Raw genomic sequence first — 23,176 nt, 5'->3', positions numbered from 1 at the left:
CTTCTTTAGCAAGAAGTTATCCTTCATCTGATTAAACAAAAATTACCTACAGGATTATTGCATTTCTTATGGCATTATTTTCATTACTGCTATCAAAGACATATTTTTATTAAGTTATTTAAATTTAGTTGAGAAGTTGCCAACATGTAAACTGTAAAACAGAATTATAAATATGTTCACTATGTTGTTGAGATCCACTGTGACTGGGATTAAAGCCCCAGTTCTACAAACAGTTGTGCATGCAGGATTTAGTGGAGAACCTTACACACATGCAGGTAGGACATTCCTGAGCATTTGAAGGGTGAAAGAGAGCAAAGTGCATTATTCAAAGGATGTTTTAGAAACAGTGATATTTTTTTGAGTTTGCAAGCAGGCCAAATCTTGAAACTCGAGTAAAAGAGTTTGGGTTAGAAAACTTTATTTTTAAATACTTTGAAAAAGATGTTACTGGTGAGTTTTTGCAAGTTTTCTTTAAGAAAAAGAAGCACATCTTTGATTTTGAGCTGAGATGTATAAACAATCAAGTCTTAAATATATTAAAATGTTCATAGAAACTACATTCTGTTATAATTTTGCTTGCTTGCTTGACTGCCATAATGTAAAAGCTTCTGTAGCTGATATTGCTGTTGGACTTTGTGTGATGGCATTGAGGCATTTTTTTCAACTATTAGCCTTCCCGAGGGATCTTTTCAGACAAAATGTTATGCACCAGCTCTTATTTGAGTGTAAGCCTATTGAATAGCATTCTTCTCCCTGCCAACTTGGCAGCAAGTTCTTGTGCTAATAAAAGAGGTTGCCCCAGATAGAGATCCCAGATGTGCCTGAACTACTTTTATTAGGACTACGGAGGCACTCAGTGTTTCCTTCTCACTGTTTTCAAAGAAGGTGTGGGCTTGCCTTCATAATTGCCCAAAGAATTGCATCACTAGAATTTTTTTCCTCAAATTGAACAAAATTTTATATGTGCTAGCACAGAAATACTGATGTTCAAAACAATGAATGCCTTTTGCCACAATACGAATGTTGATTTGACCCTACTGAATTCTGTGAGACAGGAGAAAATTGCTGTTTAACCTTGAGTTAAAAACTCCTTGGTTTGTTATCTCATATAAATGAGATTCAGTATCATGATCAGAATAAGTAACAATGGATGTTTCTCAAAACAGCAGTGTACCTGTGGCATGTGGTGTACTTGACTGTAATGTGAATTATTCCTTGAAACCATTGTGTAGAATTATTATTGTACCTAGTGATAAAACCAATATAGTGATTGCCTGATGTGAGGCTATTTTAGACTGGAATTACCAACAGCAATATTCTTTTTATTTTTTTAGTGCTATTTTGTAATAAGCAGTTTAAAAAGACGTTATGTTGCTAAAAATTAATCTAAATATCTCCATTCTGTTTACTTCAATGTGCCAGCTGCAGTTTTAAAACTGATAGAAATAGCATCCTCTAACTGAGATACTTAGTAAAATAATGGCATTTGTTAAACTCACTTTTGCTATCCATAAATCATAACTATAAGAGGTTTACAATCTTAAATCATAATCTTGATTTTCCTTTCAAGGCCACAAGCCTCATGTTGAAATTTTTATTGTTGTCAAATGTGAATAAAGGAAATAAGGTTTTAATTAGAATAATTCATTGCTTGCTTTTATTGTTCATCTTATTATTGAATTATGAAAAATGAATGGTGCTCTAATATCTTATCATGTCTCTGCTTGATTTTTATTGTAATTGTGTCAAATATAAAAAAGAGCAATACATGATAGTATTCCATTTCAGATTTTCGAAAGCAGGGTTTGATTCAAACACTCATATTAGTTTCAATGGGCTTTGGATCAGGCACAGGGTTAACAGCTTATTTTTCAAACAACTAGAAAGAGGTGTAAATGTCAAAGGTGATAGCTATACTGTGAGTTCCATAAACTACAAAAAAAGTTACTACTAAAGCTCTATTTTTCCTTGGTTTAACAGCTTCTATGAAAACAGTGTTAATAAGTGTATCAGGAACAGTATATAATAATGAATCAGAGACGTAAAAAAAACCCTTTAAAACTCCTTTTATATAATAATTGGAAAGTTAAAAGTGACTTAAAATCCCTGACTTCTCATGCTGTGATGTAAATTGTATTTTTTTTAGGTTCCAAATTCAAAGAGGGAAAACTGATCCAACCAGTTACAAGAGCCTGGGGGACTGTTTTAGGACTATTTTCCAACGAGAAGGGTAAGAGTATATGTTTTTAAAATTGTCAATTTTATGTGACCTTTCTTAATCACCCATTTTCCAGACATTAGATCCTCTTTATATTCCACTCTTTTCTTTTTCACAATTGCGAGAATTTGGCAAATGTACTCTTACATAACGAGCACAGTTTGAAAAGTCTTGATTAGTCTAAATTAGACTCACAATGCCAATTTTGGTTATTGTAATATGTTGACGAATGCACAGCTGTATAGAGATGCTGGTGCAAACCCTGCTTCAGCGCTGGGAGCAGGCTGGCTGCATCAGTGTATTGCTGTAGCTTCATTCTTGTGTCTTCTTGTCCTGCTTTTCTGAACTAGCTCAGGCCGAGTGAATCACTTGTTTACAAGCTCTGATGAACTGGCATTCCCAGTTACCTGTGGTAGACAAGGCTTCCAGGACCTGTGTGAGCAAAATTCTACAGCTTTTCAGTTTGACAGAATATGGAAAAAAGAGTTATGGTCATTAGTTATTTGAATCGTACTGGCGTCATAAGGTACCACTGCTCTGAGCCTGAGCTCCTCTAAGGGACTGGGGTTCTGATCCAGAAAGGCATTTAAATATAGGCTTAATTTTATGAGCAGTCCAGTTAAAGCCAGTGAATGTAATGGGATCAATCATATGCTTAAAGTTAAGCCTGTTAGCCACAGGAGCTCTTTGGAAGCTAGCCTTTAATCAAGGTAACTCTAATTAGTAAATCCCAGCTTTGAGTAGCTGGCAGGCTTTCCATAAACTTTTTTAATACAATAGCAACCCAGGGTTTTTTTATCCATATATCACAGAAACAATTTGATTGGAAAAGACCTCTGAGATCATCAAGTCTAAGCTAGAGATCATGAGTCCAACCCATATATTCACCAAAATAGAACTGTTCTTGTGTCTAGTGGCAAAGATACTGAGTATGGAGGCAGCATAGATGCAATGAGGCAGACTTCTTGCATCCACAAGCTGTACTGGAAAAACAGAGGTGAGATGAGCAGTGAAAATTAGTAACTAGACCACTTTTCTTTCCTGCAGTGAGATTTAGTTAAGCTATACTACATAAGTGCATCCATATAGAACCAGATGGTTTGAAATGAGGAAGTAGGGACATACAAAGAAGTTTCATTAAGGTGTCAAAAGAGGAAGTTTTCACAGCTGGCCTTATTAGTTGTAAATTCATTTTTGTTGAAAGAATAATGTTGTGTATTGTCACTACAATAGACATCAAGAAGCTTCAAAGCTAAAAAGATTCCACACAAATGATAATCTGTGCCTCCTGAGGTTTTCTGGGCTGAGTTTATGTTAACTTGTATTGCTTCTCGAAAGAAAACTATTGTAGTATCAATATTTACAATAATGTATAACTATTTTGAAGTAGAAAACTAGTTTCAATATTTAAGTCAGTGAGCAGGAAAACAGTATTTATCTCATCCCAACTTACTGGTATTTTTCGTATCTGGAGAAAGAGTCTAAATCAAGAGACAGCTTCCAAGTTAATTGATTATTCATTGGCTCTTTTCTTACGGAATCCTTGTGTACTGATACTGGAATTAAACCAGAATATTTTTAATGTTTGTATCAAGTCATGAATCTGTGAGCAGGAAGAAGAGGATGATAACATGAAAATATTATATATTTAAATCACAATTTAACAGTGGATTGCACAAAACTTCTGTTGGGCAAGAGCTAATGCTGAGTTGTACTTGTCTGTTTCAAAAGCAGTCAATACTTATCTAGCCAAAAAGCAAATTTCATGAATGCCTGTTTTTCTCCAGGAAGTTAGACAGAGGCAAAAATTCACATTTAAACAGACATCAGTACTAAGCACTAGGAAAAAAATGAGATAAAAAATCTCAGATGAACTAAAATCTTAAATTTTGGATAAAAATAAGGAAAGAAATCAGTTAATCCTGAAAAACCTGTTTGACTCCATGAGTCTTCCATTCCTGTCTGCACAAGTTGTCCAGTTTTCTGGAGCATTGTGATTATGACAACTGTGAAGGAAGTGAGGGCGGAATGTGAATTATTGTAGTTTGTGGAAACCTTTAATCCTGATAACCCATTCCTTGTGTGACCACTAAAATATACAGAATAGAGCTCCAAGAAAGGGCTTCATGCTTAGATACCAAGCAAACAAAATCAGCTTATGAGGTGTTCAGGCTCAGGTGTGTAAATCTGTGAGGAGGGTATAAGAAACTCATTTATGCCCCATGTTTATTTCATACTGGCAATATGAAACACCACTGATGGTGTGTGACATTTTCTGAAAATATGTAAATATCTAAATCTATAAAGAATTTAGTCATAAACTAAAGTGAAAAGAACTAATCTAAACTAAAAAGGGTTTAGGTATCTTTCTCCAGCACTCTGAATTTCCTTTTGTCATCTGTGATTTTATGTTAAATTGACTAAAAAAAAATCCTAACTAAATAAAGGAACGCAGTAGGAAAAGAAGTGTGACTAATGGCCTGTCCCTGAAAATGTTTACATTTGGGAATATTGCTTATGCTGAGTTGTAATTACATTTTTCAGTAGCAGCAACTACAGTAAGCCAGAATGTCAAAGCCCAGTTCAGACAAGACTCTTCATACTGCCTTAACTTTTGGACCTTGTTATGTTGAGGTTAAGTATGCAGAATCAGCCTAGGAAGTATCTATTTTTATGAACACATATGCAAATGTTTCATTTGCTGCAGTGGCTCTTACTGAAAATCAACTAGTATTATGTTACTACAGTATCACAGTAACAGTGTGGTGATTTCATGGAAAGCTTCTTCGTCACAAAAAACAGCAGAATTCTTTAACTACCCCTCTGATTTTGTCCTCATTACAAAGAAAAGGACAGAGGAAATAATTCAGTCTAACACTAATAGAACCCTGCCCATTGCAAAGAATCAGAAAACTCCTTTATCTTTACACCTTTATCTTTACAAAACACTAGAAATCTTTTGACCAAAAAAAATAAAAAACCCCACAGGAAAAAGTCCTACAAAAACTCCCTTCCCCCAAGCTTTGCATAACTCTTTAGCTGGAATTAAATTTTCTTCATGGGGAATTAAATTCTTCAAAGAAGGATCCATCCCTTGAAGTCTTATCTTACAAGAAAATGGGAGTCACAAAACATAAAATTTAATTGAGACTCACTAAACGAAGGCTCAGTCGAACAGAGCATTAAAGGTCACATAGCTTTCTTTTAAAAGGAGGCAGAACTATTAACTTCAGGGATTTTGTGAACTTGTTTTGGGAGCATCCAGTCACTACCAATTGCACAGGAGCTGCTATGGTGGAGATCCTCTCAGGTGATGAGCAACCTCTGCTCAGCTGGATTTGCTAGGAGCCATGCAGTAAAGGTTCTCTGGTTTCACTTATGAGATGATGCATGAATTGACAGATCTTTGACAGTGAGGTAAACCCACCAGGAGCATATCTGTTTATTGAGGAGTGACAGCTTTATAGCCAACATAAAAATAATCTGATGCTTACTGGGGAAAATGTTTGGAGACAGGATTAATTCAAACCATTAATAGAGAAAACTTTTCATTCTCTTTAGATCCTACAAACAAGAGGTTAGATTGTGTTAACTGAACAGTTTTTATATCATCATGATCTTTACTGCATTTGTATTCACTTGCTTTTTTTTTGACAGTGACTTTGGTTGGAATTTGAAATGTAAGAATAAACCAATGTTCTAGCTGAATGTATATGTTGTATCTATATTAAAGACACATGGTGTTGTGTCTCATATTAAGAATGGAAAATTATGCCCATCTGCACTGTCTTAATCTGCAGTTACAGCATTAAAATGATGGATGCTTTTATTTCAAGTCTGTAAGCAACTTTGTTCTTATAAACTTGGATTTTCATGGGCTCATAATTTTAACAGTAAATTTTCTGGGTTATAGTTGGTTTTTTTGGTAGGCACTCAGTCAAGAAACCTGTTACTTTCTTATTAATTTGTTAACTTGCCTGAAGTAGGAAGGATATCAGTGTCCTGGATTCCAGTTTTAAAATTCAACACTTCAATAAGTTACAGTTTAAAGTGCTTGTTAGCCTTTCTTAGAACTAGATGGTCCTGGGAAAGTGCAAAACACAATTGTCAATCATTTGAGACTTCATTACTTCTGCTGAGTTATTTGATTATTTATGTTTAATTTGCTTTGGGAAGGAGCAATTACTTTCACATTTACACAGTCCAATAGCTTTATAATTATTCCTGTCTTGTTCTCAGCACCACCTTACCACTCTCTTGTTCCTATAATTGTCTGTATGACCACACCCCCGTTTTTTTTAATAAGCAGCACCCTGACTCATACGTTAATAGGATTAGGTTATAAAGCTGCACAAAACCTGTCAGCTATGGGTGGAGTATGTGGGAGAAAAGCCAAGACTAAGCAGGAGCTGGATGAGTGCAGAGTCATCAGCAAACATGCAGAAGCTGGAGGGCTCCTGGTTTATGTGATATCAGCGATCATGCATCAATTAAGGAATTTGCTAGCACTCTCCTTTGTCTTGCCTCTATCCATCAACTGTCTGTCATGGTAACAAGTGCTTGAGAGACTTGGCAGCAGTGCTCTTGAGGCCTGGCCCTCCCAGCTGCCTTCAGAAGACACTCTGATGATGATAAATGCCACCAAGTCAGAGAAGGAGATTGGCAGAGCTGGCAGCCATGCAGGCGAGCACTAGCCTCTGGCACTCACCAGCATCATCACTGACCATTCCTGCTCCCAAATGAGAGTTGCACAAGGTACAAATACTATCCTGCACCTGAAACCTTAAATGAAATTTCCAGCCAGGAAAGTGTGACGTGGTCAGTCATTCCAAAAATCCTTTTTCCCAGCGTGCATTTATAAAGGAGAGATTAATTTCCACTTACTGGAGGCATAAATTCTTGTGGTATTGAAAGACCAGACTTTAGGCTCTACTTTCAGTGCTCTGAGGCAAGCAGAAGTTGTAAAGACGGTATTTCCCACACACACACAGAGCTATCTGCCCCACTTCTTAATTTCTTGTTAGCACTTCAGACCAGGAGGAGCAGAAGTGAACTTGGACCCATGATTGCTTGGTAAATTCAAGAATCTTATTTCTTAGTAGAGACTAAGACACCTAAGTAGACACCTACACTGACAGTTTCAGAGACTGTGATCTTGCAAACTGAAGGTACCTTTTCTCTTCTGCCTCCACTACAGGAGCAGTAACTTCCACCTGAGCACTGAAGAAAGTCTGCTAGCACTTGTACTTCAAGAGAAAAAAGTCTATACCTAGATCTGTCTCTCCTCTAGTCGTACTGGCTTGTCTCACACTTACAAACTCATAATACTTGTACAGCCTTGCTAAAGTGAGCCTGAAGCTGCTAAAAAAAAAGCACTACACCAAGAAAATGTCTATCTGTAAATGTCCTGATGCATCCCCATAGTTCATAGTATATCACTAATTTTTCTTCTTTTCATCTGTCATGTTCTAGACTCTGTGGATCACATTATTCTACATTGGCATCTTCTTCCCATACTATTGTGTTTATTGCAGACTTCACTAAAAACCTGTAATGTAGAGTATCAGAAATAATTATCACATTCCTGTGTGAAATAATATAATCCAAAATGTAAAGTCTCAATTTAGTTTTATAACAAGTTGTTGAATTGAGAACTCTAATTGAAATGGTAAAGGACAGTGTAGTGGCTTAAACTGTGAACCTGTGTGAAATCTGCTGGTTTTCATAAATAAAAATTAAAGTCTTAAGGCTGAATTTTTGAACCCTTGTTCTTGCTTAACATATCTTTAAAGAATAAATGCTCAGTGTTAGAAAAACTAGTATTTGTATATTTTCAGGGAGCATGAGCTTGCAAAATTTAGGTAGGGACATAGCAAGTTCTCATAGTACATAATTAAATTTATCAACTGTTTAATCAGTACATTTATTTTTTAACACAACACTCCTCAGCAAGTGCCCTCATGCCTGTGCATTTTGGAAGACAGGACCCACGGGACCCTGTGGAAATTGGTCTCACATATCTGCAGTGAAAAGAAAAATGATGCCTTAGCACAGACTAGGTGCTCCACAATCAAAGAATTTCAGAATTTCTTCTGGGTAATTAGCAAGAATTCCTTCTTCATAGTCCATGACATATATATGCAGAGTAATACATCTGCTTTCCCTAAAACTGTTCTTATGCCACTTACTCTCCCCCTGGTCTGCATAGACCTATGTGCAATATCTGTTCTTACTGTTTTCAGTTTCATTTCATTGTCTCTACTTTATTTGGACTTGTGTCTTAAAACCATCATTTTTAATCTTACTCTGAATGAGTGCTGAGCCTTATAGTTAAATGATGGTATAGCCTTGAATAAAGTAATCATAAAGACTACTTTTTCAAGATTAAAGGAACACATAAAATTTGACTGACAGACTTTCCCTGATAATTTACTTTTACATTTTTATTTATATTATACTCACAAGGTTTTAGATCAAATATGGCCACAAAGGAGACATCTTTTGTGTGTTTATATGAAGGTGATGTGCATTCTGCTTTCTTTTGTATATAACCAGTTCTTAATCCAGTGCCAACAATTCTAAGTGCCTGGATGCTTTAGCAACACTAGTGAGTCACAAAATAAAGATGATACTTGTTCTTTTAACCAATAGGTCTCAAAACACTTCACAGAAGAAGGAAGTACCATTATCTCAAACATACAGATGGGGATGTTCATGTGTAAAGTGTCAGGGAGTCAAGTAGATCTGGACTGGAGCATGCACACAGGTGGTTCTCACAGAGCAGCCTGCTACTGTGTTGCTTATTTGCCCCATGGTAGCATGTTAATACCAAAGCTCTGAGGAACATATGCATTGGACATAAAATTGCATTATTTGATACAGGTTTCTAGTTCAGAAATGGTCTGAAGACTTAATCAACAGCTCACTTTATGAAGTAGTTTTCTGAAGGCATACATGGATGTAGTGTCACGTTTAGGCCTGTAGCTGGATATCCTGAGTGCAAGGCTAGCTCCCTGCTCCATGGACGGGACTGTCTCCAGAGTCAGCAGTATTTACTGATGTTACTGTCATGAGGTTTTCATCATCCCATTCAGGCAGGAATTCTCTGCTCCTGACTGAAGGTTCCCTACCCCCATCTTCATATGTTAACACTTGAAAACATAAAAAATGGCTTTGGAATGTGAAAAACTTTGTGTGTGTAGCTGTCTGAAATACAGTGAAATTGTAGTGGTGTAACTAAGGGTAGCATTTGACTAACCACATTTTTATTACTCACGGACACACATTTTACTTGCAAAATTTAATCTGGTATATATGGCAACGCAGTAAACAAGAACACTCTTTTAAAGAGAATCACTTCTGAGAATCGTGCTTTAAAGATGAAACACATGCTTATTTATTTCCCATAGGAACAAAACACAATAAAATCATGTAAACCTTAAAAGCATCTTAGAAGTAAACGGGCCAAACGTTAACTGGTGTTAATTGTTATCATTTGCTAAGGCCACTGGAGGTACACTCACATTGGGTGACTGATCTGCACTTTTTAAAGGTTCAAGTTGGGGTTTTTTTCCAGATATTTTCATAATCATATAGTTTTAACTGTAAAGATATGATTTCTTAAGTGTCTCTCTTTTCTAATACTATAACATAAATAGAACTCGTTATAGCATTAATATTTATAGCAATAGCTCCCTAGATCAGATCACTCCATCTTAAGATGCTTATATTAAAGAAGTAAAAAGATACCTACAAGAATTGTTTGCAATCCATTTTAATCTATCTACTTGGAAGATCAATGGAACTAAATTTTTTAGTCCTTATTATTTTAACACTCAAGAATATTTGTCATTTTGCCACATTAGATTCCTGATGGTTTCAAACATCATGTTTAAATAGATCAATGTAATAATTGTGCTTATAATAAACATTCTATTAAGTCTAGTGTGTGGAGAATACCATACTATGCTTTATCATCAAATTTGCTGAATGCATTTATGTTGTCTGAAAGTGAAGAACATGTCTGCCAAATTTGGTAGCCCAGGAAAATGGCCATGAGTTTCTCCTGCTTCAGTAACTGGTTCAGCATGAGACCCTGCAGTGTTTCACAGAGGTGAACTACTACGTCATTCCCTGGTGCTCCAAGCAGAGGTTTGATTGTCATCAGGGGCCCTGATGGTGACATTTCTGCCTGGCACCATTCACCTGGCAGGGCATGGTGCTGCCTCTGAGCCCTGAAACCTCCGTGCCTCGGAGCTGCTGAGCTGAGAGCCACCTAGAGTTAGAAAACTGGGAAGAGCTCGTACACGCTGTGCTGTACGTGCTGTCCTTCTCCACAGCTTCCTTGGCTCCCCTAGGGCTGTACAAAAATTTCAGCTAGTGAGAATCTTTCAGGCCAGGAATCAAGTCCCCTCAGAGTTTAGTCACAGCCAGGGCTGCATATCCCCTGAGCAAAGATTTCAGGAATTACTGTTAAATGCCTAATTAAGCTTAGTTAACTTTTGGATCATGCTGCTTTTTGGGGATCTGTCCCTAAAAACTTGCTTGTTCTGAAATGATATCTAGTGCCATTAATGTCTTCAGAATTGAAACCTGTTTTTAAGATGTGAGAAACTGATTCAAGCCCTGATGGAGAGATGGAGCGGGGGGGCTGTCTCTCAAATCTGAGCTAGGGCAAGACTGTCATGCCCAGATACAGGCAGATAAAAAGACCTGAAATCTATCTGAAACCTCTTTCTTACCAAAGGAAACAGGTCTGAAATCTGATGATGACATCGTCAGTATTCAGCTGTAAGAATTAACTATTTATCAGTTATGTAAATATAGCCATTGCATTTAACTTCTCATAAACACGGTAGTGCAGGCATCATGAGCTGCAAAATTAATTGCAGGTATGTGATGTGTTTCTTTAAAAGACAAGTGGTTATTTACTTCTCTCTAATTTGGGCTTCTGGTAGCTATTATTTGATAACCTTTTCTTTAAAATAAAAATTCCACCGTATCAAGAAAAAAAAACAGTGACCAGAGAACAGATAAATCATTTTTATGTCCTTAGAACAGCTGACTTCACACTTTTATTACATTGTTTGAAATAGCATCTTTTCATCTGGAAGGAATCAGTTTAAAATGTGATTGTCAACACAACAAAACCAGCTTTCTGTTTAAAATGGCTGCTCGTGAAGCTTAAACTACACTTCTGCCAGGATTTTCTTTACAGACTTTAGTTACTAGAACCAAGAGATTTTAGATGGGATGTTCACAGGAAATACCTGGCAGACAGCATAAAATGCAAAGTAAAGCATTTTTATTTTAGTTATAGAAAGCATGGCTGTGAAAATGAGCAACAGTGTTTTATGTCAAAAACTTTGTTTTTCAAATAAATGTTTCTAAGTTGAAGTTTGAAGTGGATGAGAGAAAAAATTCTCATTAATTTTTTCATGTCCTGACCTAAGTAACCAAACAACTTACACTTAACATATTTCTTAGACTGTATCTCATACTTTTTTATAATGGTGCTATTATATCTCTGTCTAATCTGCATGTCTTTACCTTATTTAAATTCATTTCTTCACTGGCTACATCAGAAAACACAGCTTAGTCCCTTTTATGACAATCCTTTTAATTATTATTGTCCACAATTTTTTATTTATATGTAATTTAGATTGATTCGAACAACTAAAATTTTTACACCTCTAAAAATGCAGATCAAGATTCTATGCCAAATCAAGTACTTTATTCAGTGATAAACATTTTCACTTAAGAACTAACTGAGCTTTACATTATATACATTTGCTCATTATTTTATCTGTAAATTACAAAGATGTAGTAAGACTATGACAAGCTATTAGAATAGGTAGAATTTTTTGAGTACTCATAGTTTTCTTCTTCTCAGGGTAGGTTAACTATATATTACTTACAATAGCTTTAGTAACAATTTTGTATTATTAAAAGTGGAGGTATCTTCCATTTTTTTTTCCTAATAAATTACTTTGTTTTCTTTTTTAATGTTGGAAGTTAAAATAGCATTGTATGAGAAACTTCTAAAATGCATCTTTGTTAGGAAGGCAGTCTTTCCCTGACAGGCTTCTTTTTGTTGAACCATGGAGCTGCTGTTGGCAGCAGTAAGTGCCAGGTGGGCTGATCATTCATCCCTAACACTATCACCAGCCCCTCTTCTCTTTGCAATGTCCTTTACCCAAGTTCAATTCTTCCTGTGTATAATGCTTCACATTCTGAAAGAAATTTCGTAATCCAGATGTTGAGAATATCCATGCTTGACCATGGAGGAGAAAATATTCCTCCAAAACAGTGTGCCAAATCAAAATAAAAAGACAAAGTAAATAGCTATGAATATTTGACAGTTACATAGATTTTCCATGGAATGCGTCTTAAATAAAACAAGATAAAATGGAATTAGCATGGAGTATGGAAATATTTTAGAACAGTGTGTTTCTGTATAATGCTAACTCATAGTTCAGGGCACGTTGCATTCCATATGACTCAGAGAATCAAACTGTGAAAAATAAATATTTTATTTTGCTTGTTACGTTATGTTATGTTGTTATGTTATTGGCCTTGTCAAAGAAAATAAAATTCCAAATACATATGAGGTTGGGGTTTTTTTAGTTTTCATGTTCTTTGCTTATGCAACTTAAAGCATGCTGTGGTTCTTTACCCTATAAATATCAATACTAACTTTAAGGCGATAAAAATAGTTTCACTTAATTCCAAATATGTCTCCATCAAGCGTAGTGCATGTCTAGCACGCTGCATCTCCTTACAGGAATGCATGCACACAAGCACAGATAAACTGCACCATTGCATTCTGTCTATCCAGCGCAGAGAGCTGCTTTCACAGTGAGCCAGCAGGCACTTAGTAGTAAATTTCTGAAGTTTCCATGCAGCACTGGCTCCAGTTATGAATACAAGATCTATTCTGATACTTTTTTTATATAGCTTGCCTTCAGTGTTTGTCTATTTTTGTGTATTTTAGCTCTGCCTGAACTTGCATACATGCTGTTTTGTAGCTGTATCATATGCTGGGTGTCTCAAGTACAGAATGAGTTTTTAGGGTTTATTTCATTCTGACAAGTGCAATTTTTCTGTGATAAATAAACACCTCTGCATCATAGGCATCACGTAGCCAAACCCAATACATCTCTTTGCTGTTCTCTGTAGCAGTTAAACTCTATGGCTGGGATAAATGTTTGTACACTCCTGCTGCCTCCTAATCTAGATGAGGGCTCAGATTACTTACCATTAAAAGATTTCTTAATGAAACTCATTTTCTGACATTTGAATCCCACATAAACTAACTTTATATCCTGATTTAAGAAAAGTCTAATTTTGATAAATGTACCTTCTTTAATTTGCAAAACCCTTCTTGCAACAAAGTATATATTCCACTTATGTCTTACTTAAACTGTTTTTCTGTATAAAATACTTCATCAAAAATGTCTTAGGTATTTTAAGAGCTGATTTTCTACAACACTTTTATTTGGAAATATCATCTGTCTTCTGTCTGATTTACCATTTATTATATAGGTAGTATATATTCTTTTGATTGCCACTGTGATTTAGGAGACTAAATCTGGCTTAAATTTGTGGATAAAAGTGAATTACTAGCTAGTTAGCATTTCAAATTTTATTTTAAAATATTCTCACATATATGCCTTTGTGTTTGAAAACACAAAATAGTATACTTGCCTAATATTTGGATTTCCTTATACTTATTGGGTCACAGCATATTAAAGTACTTCATCTCATTTTTTTCATACTTTCTTAATAAATGGGTAATTTAATTTAAGTATCAAATTAACTTAGGTTTTCTTTAAGAAGTATGTAAAAGGGCAAACCAAAACTTTCAGTTGCATTTTAAAACCACCTGTGCAAATTAAATATGTTGTCACTATTTTGGGAATAATAAAATTTCTCTGACCACTCATGTTAATAGTTGCAAGTAATTAATAATTTTTCAAAGCTGTAATATAACAAGAAAAATAACAGTGTATTTTTGTACAAATAACAATTTTCTTAGACTTTCTTCAAAATTTTGTAATTTTAATTTTACCTAGGGTTACATAAAAAAAAAGGGGGAAAATTTATTTAGTATGTTCCTGAGAACAATTGTATTTGTGTAAAAGGTGAAAAATTGGCTAGTGAGCAGTTTAATATAGGGAAAGTTGCAAAATACAAGGAATCAGTGGCAAGAAAGTTTTCTCAGCATCCTGTTTGGGAAAATGCAGTTTTTAAAGTAGGTCTTTCTAAGTTACTGTGAGGGAATGCTTGGAATTTTGTCTTTCTACCGAAAAGGATTGGTTTTCCCTTGATTGTCATCAGTTTGCTGGGTTGTCCTGCTATTTAAGCTATTAAAGACTGGTGTGCTGCTTGGTCTCAGGTGATCCATAAAAAGGAATGAAGCCTTGGGAAGGTAAACCATCACCAGACTGGTTCGGTGTATCAGCCTTCCATGACGGAAGCTCTTTGTTGAGAATTGTTGGCAATTCCAGCAGTTTCCAACCGAAGATAAGAGCCAGCGTTCTCAGATAATGCCCTCGATCACACACCTGATGACAGACTCCTGCATGCAAGTTTTTTCAGGTGCTATGTTTGCTCAGTAATCCTTCAGTGCCAATCTTTTCTAAATGGTGAGCCGGTCCCGTCAGTAATGGACATCAGCCATTAGGCTTGTAATATTTGTCATGGATCGGGTTACAGCTTTGTTACTGCAGTGTGATGAATGGATGCTGTTATGCTCAAAGAAAATAAGTGCTATAAATTTAGCAGTCACTACTAAATGAGTTGTTACTTTAGGGGCCTGATTCGCATCCTTCAGAAGTCAGTGGAAACTATTCTGTCGGCTAAAGCCTTTATATCAGGCCTTCAATTTTCTTTCTCTTTTAAGGAACACAACCCAGGGCTGCCATTTAAATACAGTTCCTCCTTACTTACTATATGCAAGTTTACACCTAAACAGTAATTTTAGTGGAACTCTTACTTTATCTATGTCTTATTGTTGATTTTCTGTGTAAATGTTTTGATTAAATGTGGAGGCATAAAGAGAGTTGACCACAGAACTTGACAGATCACTCATGAACTAATCAGAAATGAGATTGAAGGGTTCAAAAATTCATACAATATTTCTTACAGATTTTTTTTTCAGGATCCCAGTAATTCCTACACCACATTTTGAAGTCTGTGCTCTGATTTTATGCTTTCTTTGCTTGTTGGCATTATTCTGGAAGCTACTCTGAATGAAGATGGAGTTAAAAAATTATCAGGGACCATAGAATCTGTCTGTGGCCAAAGTCTGAATTGTGTTTTATGTTTTATGCAAATTTTTAGGGAAGTTCAGATAGTACCTAAAGAAATTCTAAATTATTAAAATAATTTCTAGTGACATGAAGATGATGAATTTCCTTTTTATATTCCAAGATATAGGAATATAGGTATACCTAATACGTATGAAAAGCAAGGCACTGTTTTAAGGTGTAAGCCATAGAAGTATTACCCTTTGTTTGTTACCAGCCTTGTGTGGACAACAGTTTAAGCTGTGTAGGGGCTACTAAAATATTGCTTCTACCCACATTCATAAAAATTCTGCATAACTGTTTAGTTACTAGCTAGAATGTTTGCTATAGCAACTCCAATTCCAAGTGACCTAATAGATATCCTACTTCTGGGAGATAGACTATCATCTTACCATAAGATATGTGGTAGTATGTGCTGCTTAAATGTTTATGCTTATTTTTAACTTGTAAGTAATCCCTTCAAGGTCAACCTGTAGCTGCTGTACAGACCTCATTTTCATACTCTAGCTAGTGGCAGTATTATATAAATATTTACTCCTTCCCAAAGCTTTGTAAATGCTAGTGCCCTCCTTTGTGCTATCAGTGAGATTACCTAAATCAGATATAAAAAGAAAAATGAGTATACATGTGGAAAAAAATGTAGGAAGAGACATTTCAGTGTATTTCTAGAATAGTAGAAATACACTGACAATTGTATAGCTTGGTGTGTTAAAGCTGAGAGACTTCCTACATGCAATGCATTCTTGGAGGATATTTGATATAGAAGGGATCTGGAGAACTGTGGTAGTAAGAGGAGCAAAAGAGAAGGAAAGAATTCCATACCAAAAGATGACACAAATGTATTCTTCTTGCTTTATGTAAGCAATAGTATTTGGTTTTCACTAGAGGGCAAATTTGAATGCAAACTGCTTAAAGTGTGCAGATCCTGGTTCTTATTGCTTCGACTATACAAATGCTCAAAAATTCTATTTTACAAAAAAAAAAAAGTAAATCCAGGATCTTTGAGCAGTATAATCTGCTGCTGCTTGCCTGCTCTTCAGAACCTTCTTTGATTCCTTCTGTGCCAGGTAAGTAATTTCATTCAAAATGAAGCTCACATTGCCTTCCAGAGCAGAGCAGAGAATGTAAATTTGCTTCTGTCCTGCTGGGTGATCATTATATATAGTCTACAGTGCCGTAGGCTCTATATAAACAGTTCACCTTTTACACATTCATTAGTGACCTGCAAATTTACAGATTGTTTACCAAGTCCTTTTGCACTAACTTTCTAAGGTTTTTCTGGCATATTACCTAAGCCTGTGTTTAAGACAACATATTAAATTACACACTTCTTAATTTTACAATTGCCCTAAGTTTTAAGATTTCCAGCAAGAGAAGCAGAATTTAGACACCTGTAATTCTGTCATGTAAATTATATGCATGGATTGTGGCAACAGATGTCTGACTGGCATTTCTACAAGTCTACATGGCAATTGTATAAAATTTGAATTCAGAGAAAACTGTAGAAAGTTTCTAAAATATATGGATTAGTCATTATCTATTATTCTATTCTTCTGAATTTTTTTTAATTGCAGTCCTTTTCATTTGTGAAATCTTGATAGAGTTTTCATTGTCATAGGAAAAGTTCCAGATAGAAGTGGTGAAATGTGAGGATGCCTGATAGCATTCCAACTAGCCTTGGATGTCTACATTTCCTACCTTAACTGATGCATGACCATAGCTTCTGCTTCTGTGATTCATATGAGACCACGTTATAAACACCTGTGAATAGACATTCTCTCACAGGAAGAAGTTAATTAAAAAGTGCTTATATATGTGTAGCTAGAACAGAAACATCTAAATGACACTGCTTGCCCATCACTGAAAAACAGCTGAACTAAGAATTCTGTTAGCCCTCAGGGTTTGCTACTGACTTCATATGTTTGCTTGACAGTATTTCATCAGAAAAGAAACTAAACTAAGCACCTATTTGTGTTTAGCAGAACTTTGTAATAACCCTTAAAAGTGTGGGACAAAATCTGCTTTGTCCTTAGAGCCAACCACAAATCTTGTTTAGCAGCCTACAAGGATCATCATGCTACCCAGAGGACACTTAAACAACGAAGGTAACCAGAGTGCTGCAGAGAGGAAGATGTGGTCAGAGCACCACCATGTGTGTCCATAGGTCTCCAGGAAGTCCTGCCAGGACAGACCCTGAGACAAAGGGCAACGTGTGGCAACTTAGAGTGTGGGCAAGGCACCACGACTGGGAAAATGAAAGAACAGCTACTTTAAAGCTTTGGTATGAATTGCTTATGTATAAAGCTGCTTATAAAACCAGTCCTGCCCAAATACATTTCACTTAAACCAGAAAATGTGTTCCAATAGTTCTAGTGCTCTGAAAACTAATGCATGGTTCCATGAACAAACAATAAGCTACTATTTTTCCAAATTGTGATTTTTCTCTCAGTTGAAAAAAACAGAATTAACACAAATTAAACCCCTCTTTTTGGGCCATACTAGAAAGCTTAGATTTGATACTGATGAGACAAAAAAACCCGAATCCATGTCCAGATAAAGATATTATCCCCTAAACCTAAAGCTTTTACTGTAAGAAAGGTCATGCAGTTGCCAGGTGGAGACAACTGGTAGGCTCAATCAATCAACTTCTAAGCATTTCCAGATCACGTCTGAAACACACCCATGTGATTGGGCTCCTCATAAAGTACGGTTTTGTCTGCTACCTTTTCAGAAATAATAGCCTCTGAAAAACATTTTCCTTCATACAGTGGCTTGCAGGGCTTGCCCAGGAACTCAAGATTCTTACTCCTTCCGAACACAGGGGAATCCAGACCATTAAGTCCCACTTTCTGGAGTATGGTCTAACCACCATTTTAAAGACAATAAGAGGTGGGAAATTAAAGCTTTTGTAGCCACAGTCAAGTGGCTGCTCTGCAGACTATATCTGAGTCTTGTAGTACCCCATGCTGGGAAGTGTATTCTTTGCTGCACCATCTCTGCTTGTGAAACCCAGTTCTCCCCTGCTAGTGGGAATTAGCTCTGTTGGCTTGACCATCTGGAGTTTCATCCAGTTTCTCACCCAGCATAGTAACACATCAGGTGCCTGGGGTTACACAGCATCCTGAACAAGAACCACCAACCTCCCTGGGAAGAAGCCTGGTCTAACCACACTAACTTGCTTATATTTGTGTTTCATTATTGAAAGAAGAGACTTCATACATGTCCGGTAAGAGTGTGATCATGAGTGGCTAGAGTTCTCACTGTAAAAGTATTCAATTTATGGGGGAAAAAAGAATATAAAAAACATTTCTTTAATTGTTTATTTATGCATTTTTCACTGGAAGCTAATCACAATTTCTTTCCAAGTTTTCTTTCTGAGTTTTATTTATTTAGCCGTAGAGTTTTGTTAAGCATCCAGATTGTGAACCAGGTATTTGACTTAGACCGTGTATTGACAGGGGTGACAATATCAGTTACAGAGGGATAACTGGAATTTTACCCTAAGACTATTGAAAGAAAATAAAAGAGATTGCTGCTTCCTGTGGAAAGGGGAGTTATGCACAAAAGTGAAATTTTGGGAGCTGGTAACAAATGACGACTGAGGACCAGCTTCACTTAAAAGCCAATACAATATTTATAAAAATTTAATTCCATTATTAACTACACTAAAGTACTATTTTTGTTCATAATTAAATATATACTCTTTTAATAAATGCAGCTAGTATTGTTCTTCCTGATCTTGTTCTGTAATGTCATTATGTTGCCATGGTGACATTCTTCCCACTGAAGAAATGCCTATTTTACTGTAAAGAGATCAACTATCGTTGCTTACAGAATTATGAACCGCACATTCTTCTGATTAGTCATTCTTAAGACGGTGCTCTGAACAGACACCACAAGGATATCCAATAGATACAGCTTTTCATTCACATTCCTTCTAAAATCCATGAAAAAAAAAATTCTTTAAATATTCCTGGTAGTCTAGGAGTATATCACTGTAAAACTCACGGACTTCAACAAATGGAATAGAAAGAGTCCTGAGGTCACACCTGAAACAGAATTTTAGAGAGTAACATATTGCATTACAACATGAGTCACGAGGCCAGCTGTGTTTATATATATTGTGCAATTAAAAGTTGGTGATCTTTCTCCTGATAACAATGGGGTATGCTGTACTCTGAACTCATGAGTCACATGGACAAAAATCCACTGTTTGGCCATTATCCAAAAATGACAATGACAAGTACATAAGCAAGTGGTGATTTGTCTTGCTCATTTTGTGGAAGATTCTTTTTCTTTTTTTGAGTTCTGTTTTTTTACAAAGTAATACAAATGTTGGGCAATAATCAAGCATAGAGAGCTGACTGTAGTAATATAGCATTGATGGACTGGAAACCAGATGGTCTGTCAGATAATGAAGTATTATCTGGCAAGGGATTGTTCCTGAAAGCCAACATCCTCACCTATTTAGCACTATGTCGACATATCGGTTACCACATTCATGAGGTGGTATGTGTTGTACTTTAGAAGCCATACCTGGAAGAGGCTTTTTAATTCAAAATTACTGCCTGATGAGAGGGTAGAGGTGCCATTATTGTAGCACAGCTGGAGGAGTATAATACCCAGCAAGATGTGAACCATACAACAAAACTCAAGTTAAAGAGGAAAACATGATAGACTACATCCTGATTTCTGTCTAACCAAAGCCATGGTTCATGGATGCTTTAAACCAGCTCTGCCACCGGAAGAAGAAGTGGTGTATTCTGTGTGCCCAGAGTTCCTGCTTTTGTGCCACACTCACCTTTGTGCCCCTACATGCCCTTCTGCACCTGGTCTGGAGTCTTGGATGTTGGAGAAATGATTGGGTTAATATTAACCTGGCCACTTAAAAAATAAATGTGTTGGTAATCCAGAAAGGTTCCCCCTGGCTAGGTCATCATGTCACACACAGATCTTTTGCCAGCAGAATGGACAGGCTATTGTGTGGGCAGGACAGAGAGACTTGGAAAGTAAAATGAGGGAGATGGGATTATTTCTTCCTTCACAGCAGTGCTGGTTTATCCCAAATGTGTGTGAAACCAGAATTCAAGCATAGCCAGAACTGATGAAGGTAAATATGGTAAATTTTAATTGTTGTAGCTGCCATCTGGGAAGATAGAGCAGAGAAGACAATAGGCAAGGGCAGCTGGCTGGAGGCTGGTGGGGGCAGTGCCCAGGGTTTGGAGATACTCCCTGGACACCAAAATGTCTCACTGTGGCTGGGATTATAGCATAAAGTGGAGTGCAAAATGAAGAAAAACGACATGAACTAGATTAAATGATTCATTTGAAAGATGGCAGAGAATTGGTAAGTCTGTTATCAGTAAGACTGTAGCTTACAACTTTGGCTTTAATTCCACAAGCCATTTTCGCTACCTTCAAGATTGCTAAATTGAAAACCAGCTGACCATGTGTTATTACCTCTTTAATATTTTCATAAACCATTTTCTGTCATCACAACTAGGAAGTCCTTTTTCCCGTAAGGAAGAAAAGTGGGACATGTTACTATTGATGGAAAGAAAATAATTATCATATAATCTCTTGAGATATGCAATAAATGATAACTATTCTTTAGGAGTATAAACATTCTCCTATCATTGTTGGCATTATTCATTTAAAACACCTAGAAAATAATTTACTTAGATAACATAAATCAGATAAAAGGGCTTCACCTTCTGTGATTTTAGTGCTGTAATATTCAATACTGATTACATAAATAATTTCTTGAAAAAGCCTGTCTCAATCAGCAAACCAACATACCAAATGGAGCTTCAAATGACCTAAATTGGATTTGTAGAATCACAGCCCAGTTATCTTTGCGGGGTGACTTTTCTGGCAGTTAGGTGAATTTTCTGCCTGCCAGGAGGAATTCAGAATATCCCTGAAGTGAAACTAATACTTTCACATACTTTAAATATGCATACTGAACTATCATCAGTTAATGTCTCAGTGTTTCTCAAGCTTGGTTTGGGAAGGCTTCAAAGTCATCGTTATCTCCAGAATTAAATGTATAATTCATCCCAGGCCTATCCCTTTAGAATCAGTATTGTGTTTTATTCCCTGTGAACACTTAATGAAGTTGGCAATTGTTTCAATAGACACAAAAACTGGTGGGGCAGTAAGTGAGAACAGATTATTGTTTTAGAATTACACCCAATTTCATGGTCACTGTGCAACTAAAGGCATTTTCATATGGCCAAATACAAAGTAAATCGAGTGGATATCAAAATTGAAATTTTACTTACTATATCAACAATGCAGACAGCATTGTCTTAGGAAGCAGTAACACTGAAAAAATTAATTGTTAAAGATAGTTACATAGCATGAACTCACAGAACTGTACCGTGGCAAAAAGGATCATGCAATCCTAAAGCATACACAACCAAGGCATAGTAAGGAAGTACAGAAGTTTGCCTTGCTATATAAATTTGGTAACACAACTGATAAAATACTGAATTAAATCAACATGTTAAAGAAAAATATTGAGGAAATATGAAGAAGTTAGAGAAGTCCACAAAACTGTACCAGGAGGAAGATAAATCTTGTGTCATAAAAACTGAGGGACTAAGTTTTTCTGGTTGTGAAAGAGAATATTGAAAAGTTACTTGATTGCTATGGATAGATATATTTTTCACCTACAAAGTTTTCTGACATCTAGGATCTCATGGATGTTCAGCTATGCTCACCACAGCCGGTACGTAGAATCTGATGTTAAGCAAGTGCAGCCTTCAAACACAGCTTTCACTGAATGCAGAAAAACACTGCAACAATTGTCTGGAGGACTTCCGCTGGAAGGCCATTGCTTAAGTCTTTACAAATATTTAATGTAGTTTCTAGGTGAAAACTTGTATGAGTAAATGATGTATCCTAAGGGGTTGCTTCTGAGTTTGTAGTCTAGTCTCATAACTCATTCCCTGTCTTGTATTAAGCTTTGAGTACAGGAAATCTTGCACTGCCTTGAACCTACCATAACACTTGGACATTTGCATTATAGTAATGACTGTACTTACATCATGCTTCAGAGCTTCAGCAAGTCACTGTCAGGGATCAAGAGGGATTATTTTTTCTTAATGCACAATTGACTAGAAGCATGATAGAGAGGGGGTTTTTCCTTCCTTTTAAGCATGATTGGATACAGATGAAGATGTGATAGCATGGATTAGTCTTCTGACATAAAAAGGAAATCCATTTGGGGAGAGGGGGATTGGTTTATGGTTGGAGGCTCAGAGTCTTACCTATTTACATTTTGGGGGGAAGGAAAGAATTTCTGCCTCAGTCTGGTAAGGAATATCATAGGTTTCCTGTTCCAGGCATCGTCTCTGGCTCGCTCTGGCTCTTCTCTGCATTCCACCTAGACTGCTGCTCATATTCCCTGTCTTCAAGACCAATGTTGTGTTTAATCTGTATGAGAACAAATACAGCAAAGTGAAAGGGGTTTTTATCCCTATTGAGCATACCTTCAGTCACCCTGAAAAGAATGTCAAACAATAAATGCTCCTGTTACACATCCATCACAGGTATAACATTTTAGCTTCTTCTGCTCTTGTCCTGACATCTCCCCATTCCTTCCTTCCTTCCTTCCTTCCTTCCTTCCTTCCTTCCTTCCTTC

General features: G+C 36.3%; 1 protein-coding gene across 9 annotated transcripts in view; it reads left to right on the top strand.

The window, feature by feature from the left end:
* The window catches only part of SLC25A21 (solute carrier family 25 member 21), a 240,602-nt gene that overhangs the window by 176,231 nt on the left and 41,195 nt on the right, over nucleotides 1-23,176 (top strand). For 6 of the 9 annotated variants that reach the window (XM_042047646.1, XM_042047650.1, XM_042047648.1 and 3 more), the window contains exon 3: nucleotides 2,147-2,230. In XM_042047646.1, coding sequence (XP_041903580.1) covers nucleotides 2,147-2,230 — 84 coding nt within the window. Of the gene's footprint in view, nucleotides 1-2,146; nucleotides 2,231-20,510; nucleotides 20,639-23,176 lie in introns of those variants that run through there. The other 3 variants (XM_042047653.1, XM_042047651.1, XM_042047652.1) reach the window with 2 other exon arrangements.

This window comes from Corvus kubaryi, unplaced genomic scaffold, assembly GCF_017639235.1.
Source record: "Corvus kubaryi isolate FWS band 111438036 unplaced genomic scaffold, C.kubaryi_AGA036_p1.0 66, whole genome shotgun sequence".
NCBI classification, from domain to species: domain Eukaryota; kingdom Metazoa; phylum Chordata; class Aves; order Passeriformes; family Corvidae; genus Corvus; species Corvus kubaryi.
Note: the sequence above shows the minus strand (reverse complement) of the source record. Positions and strands in the feature narration are given on the sequence as shown.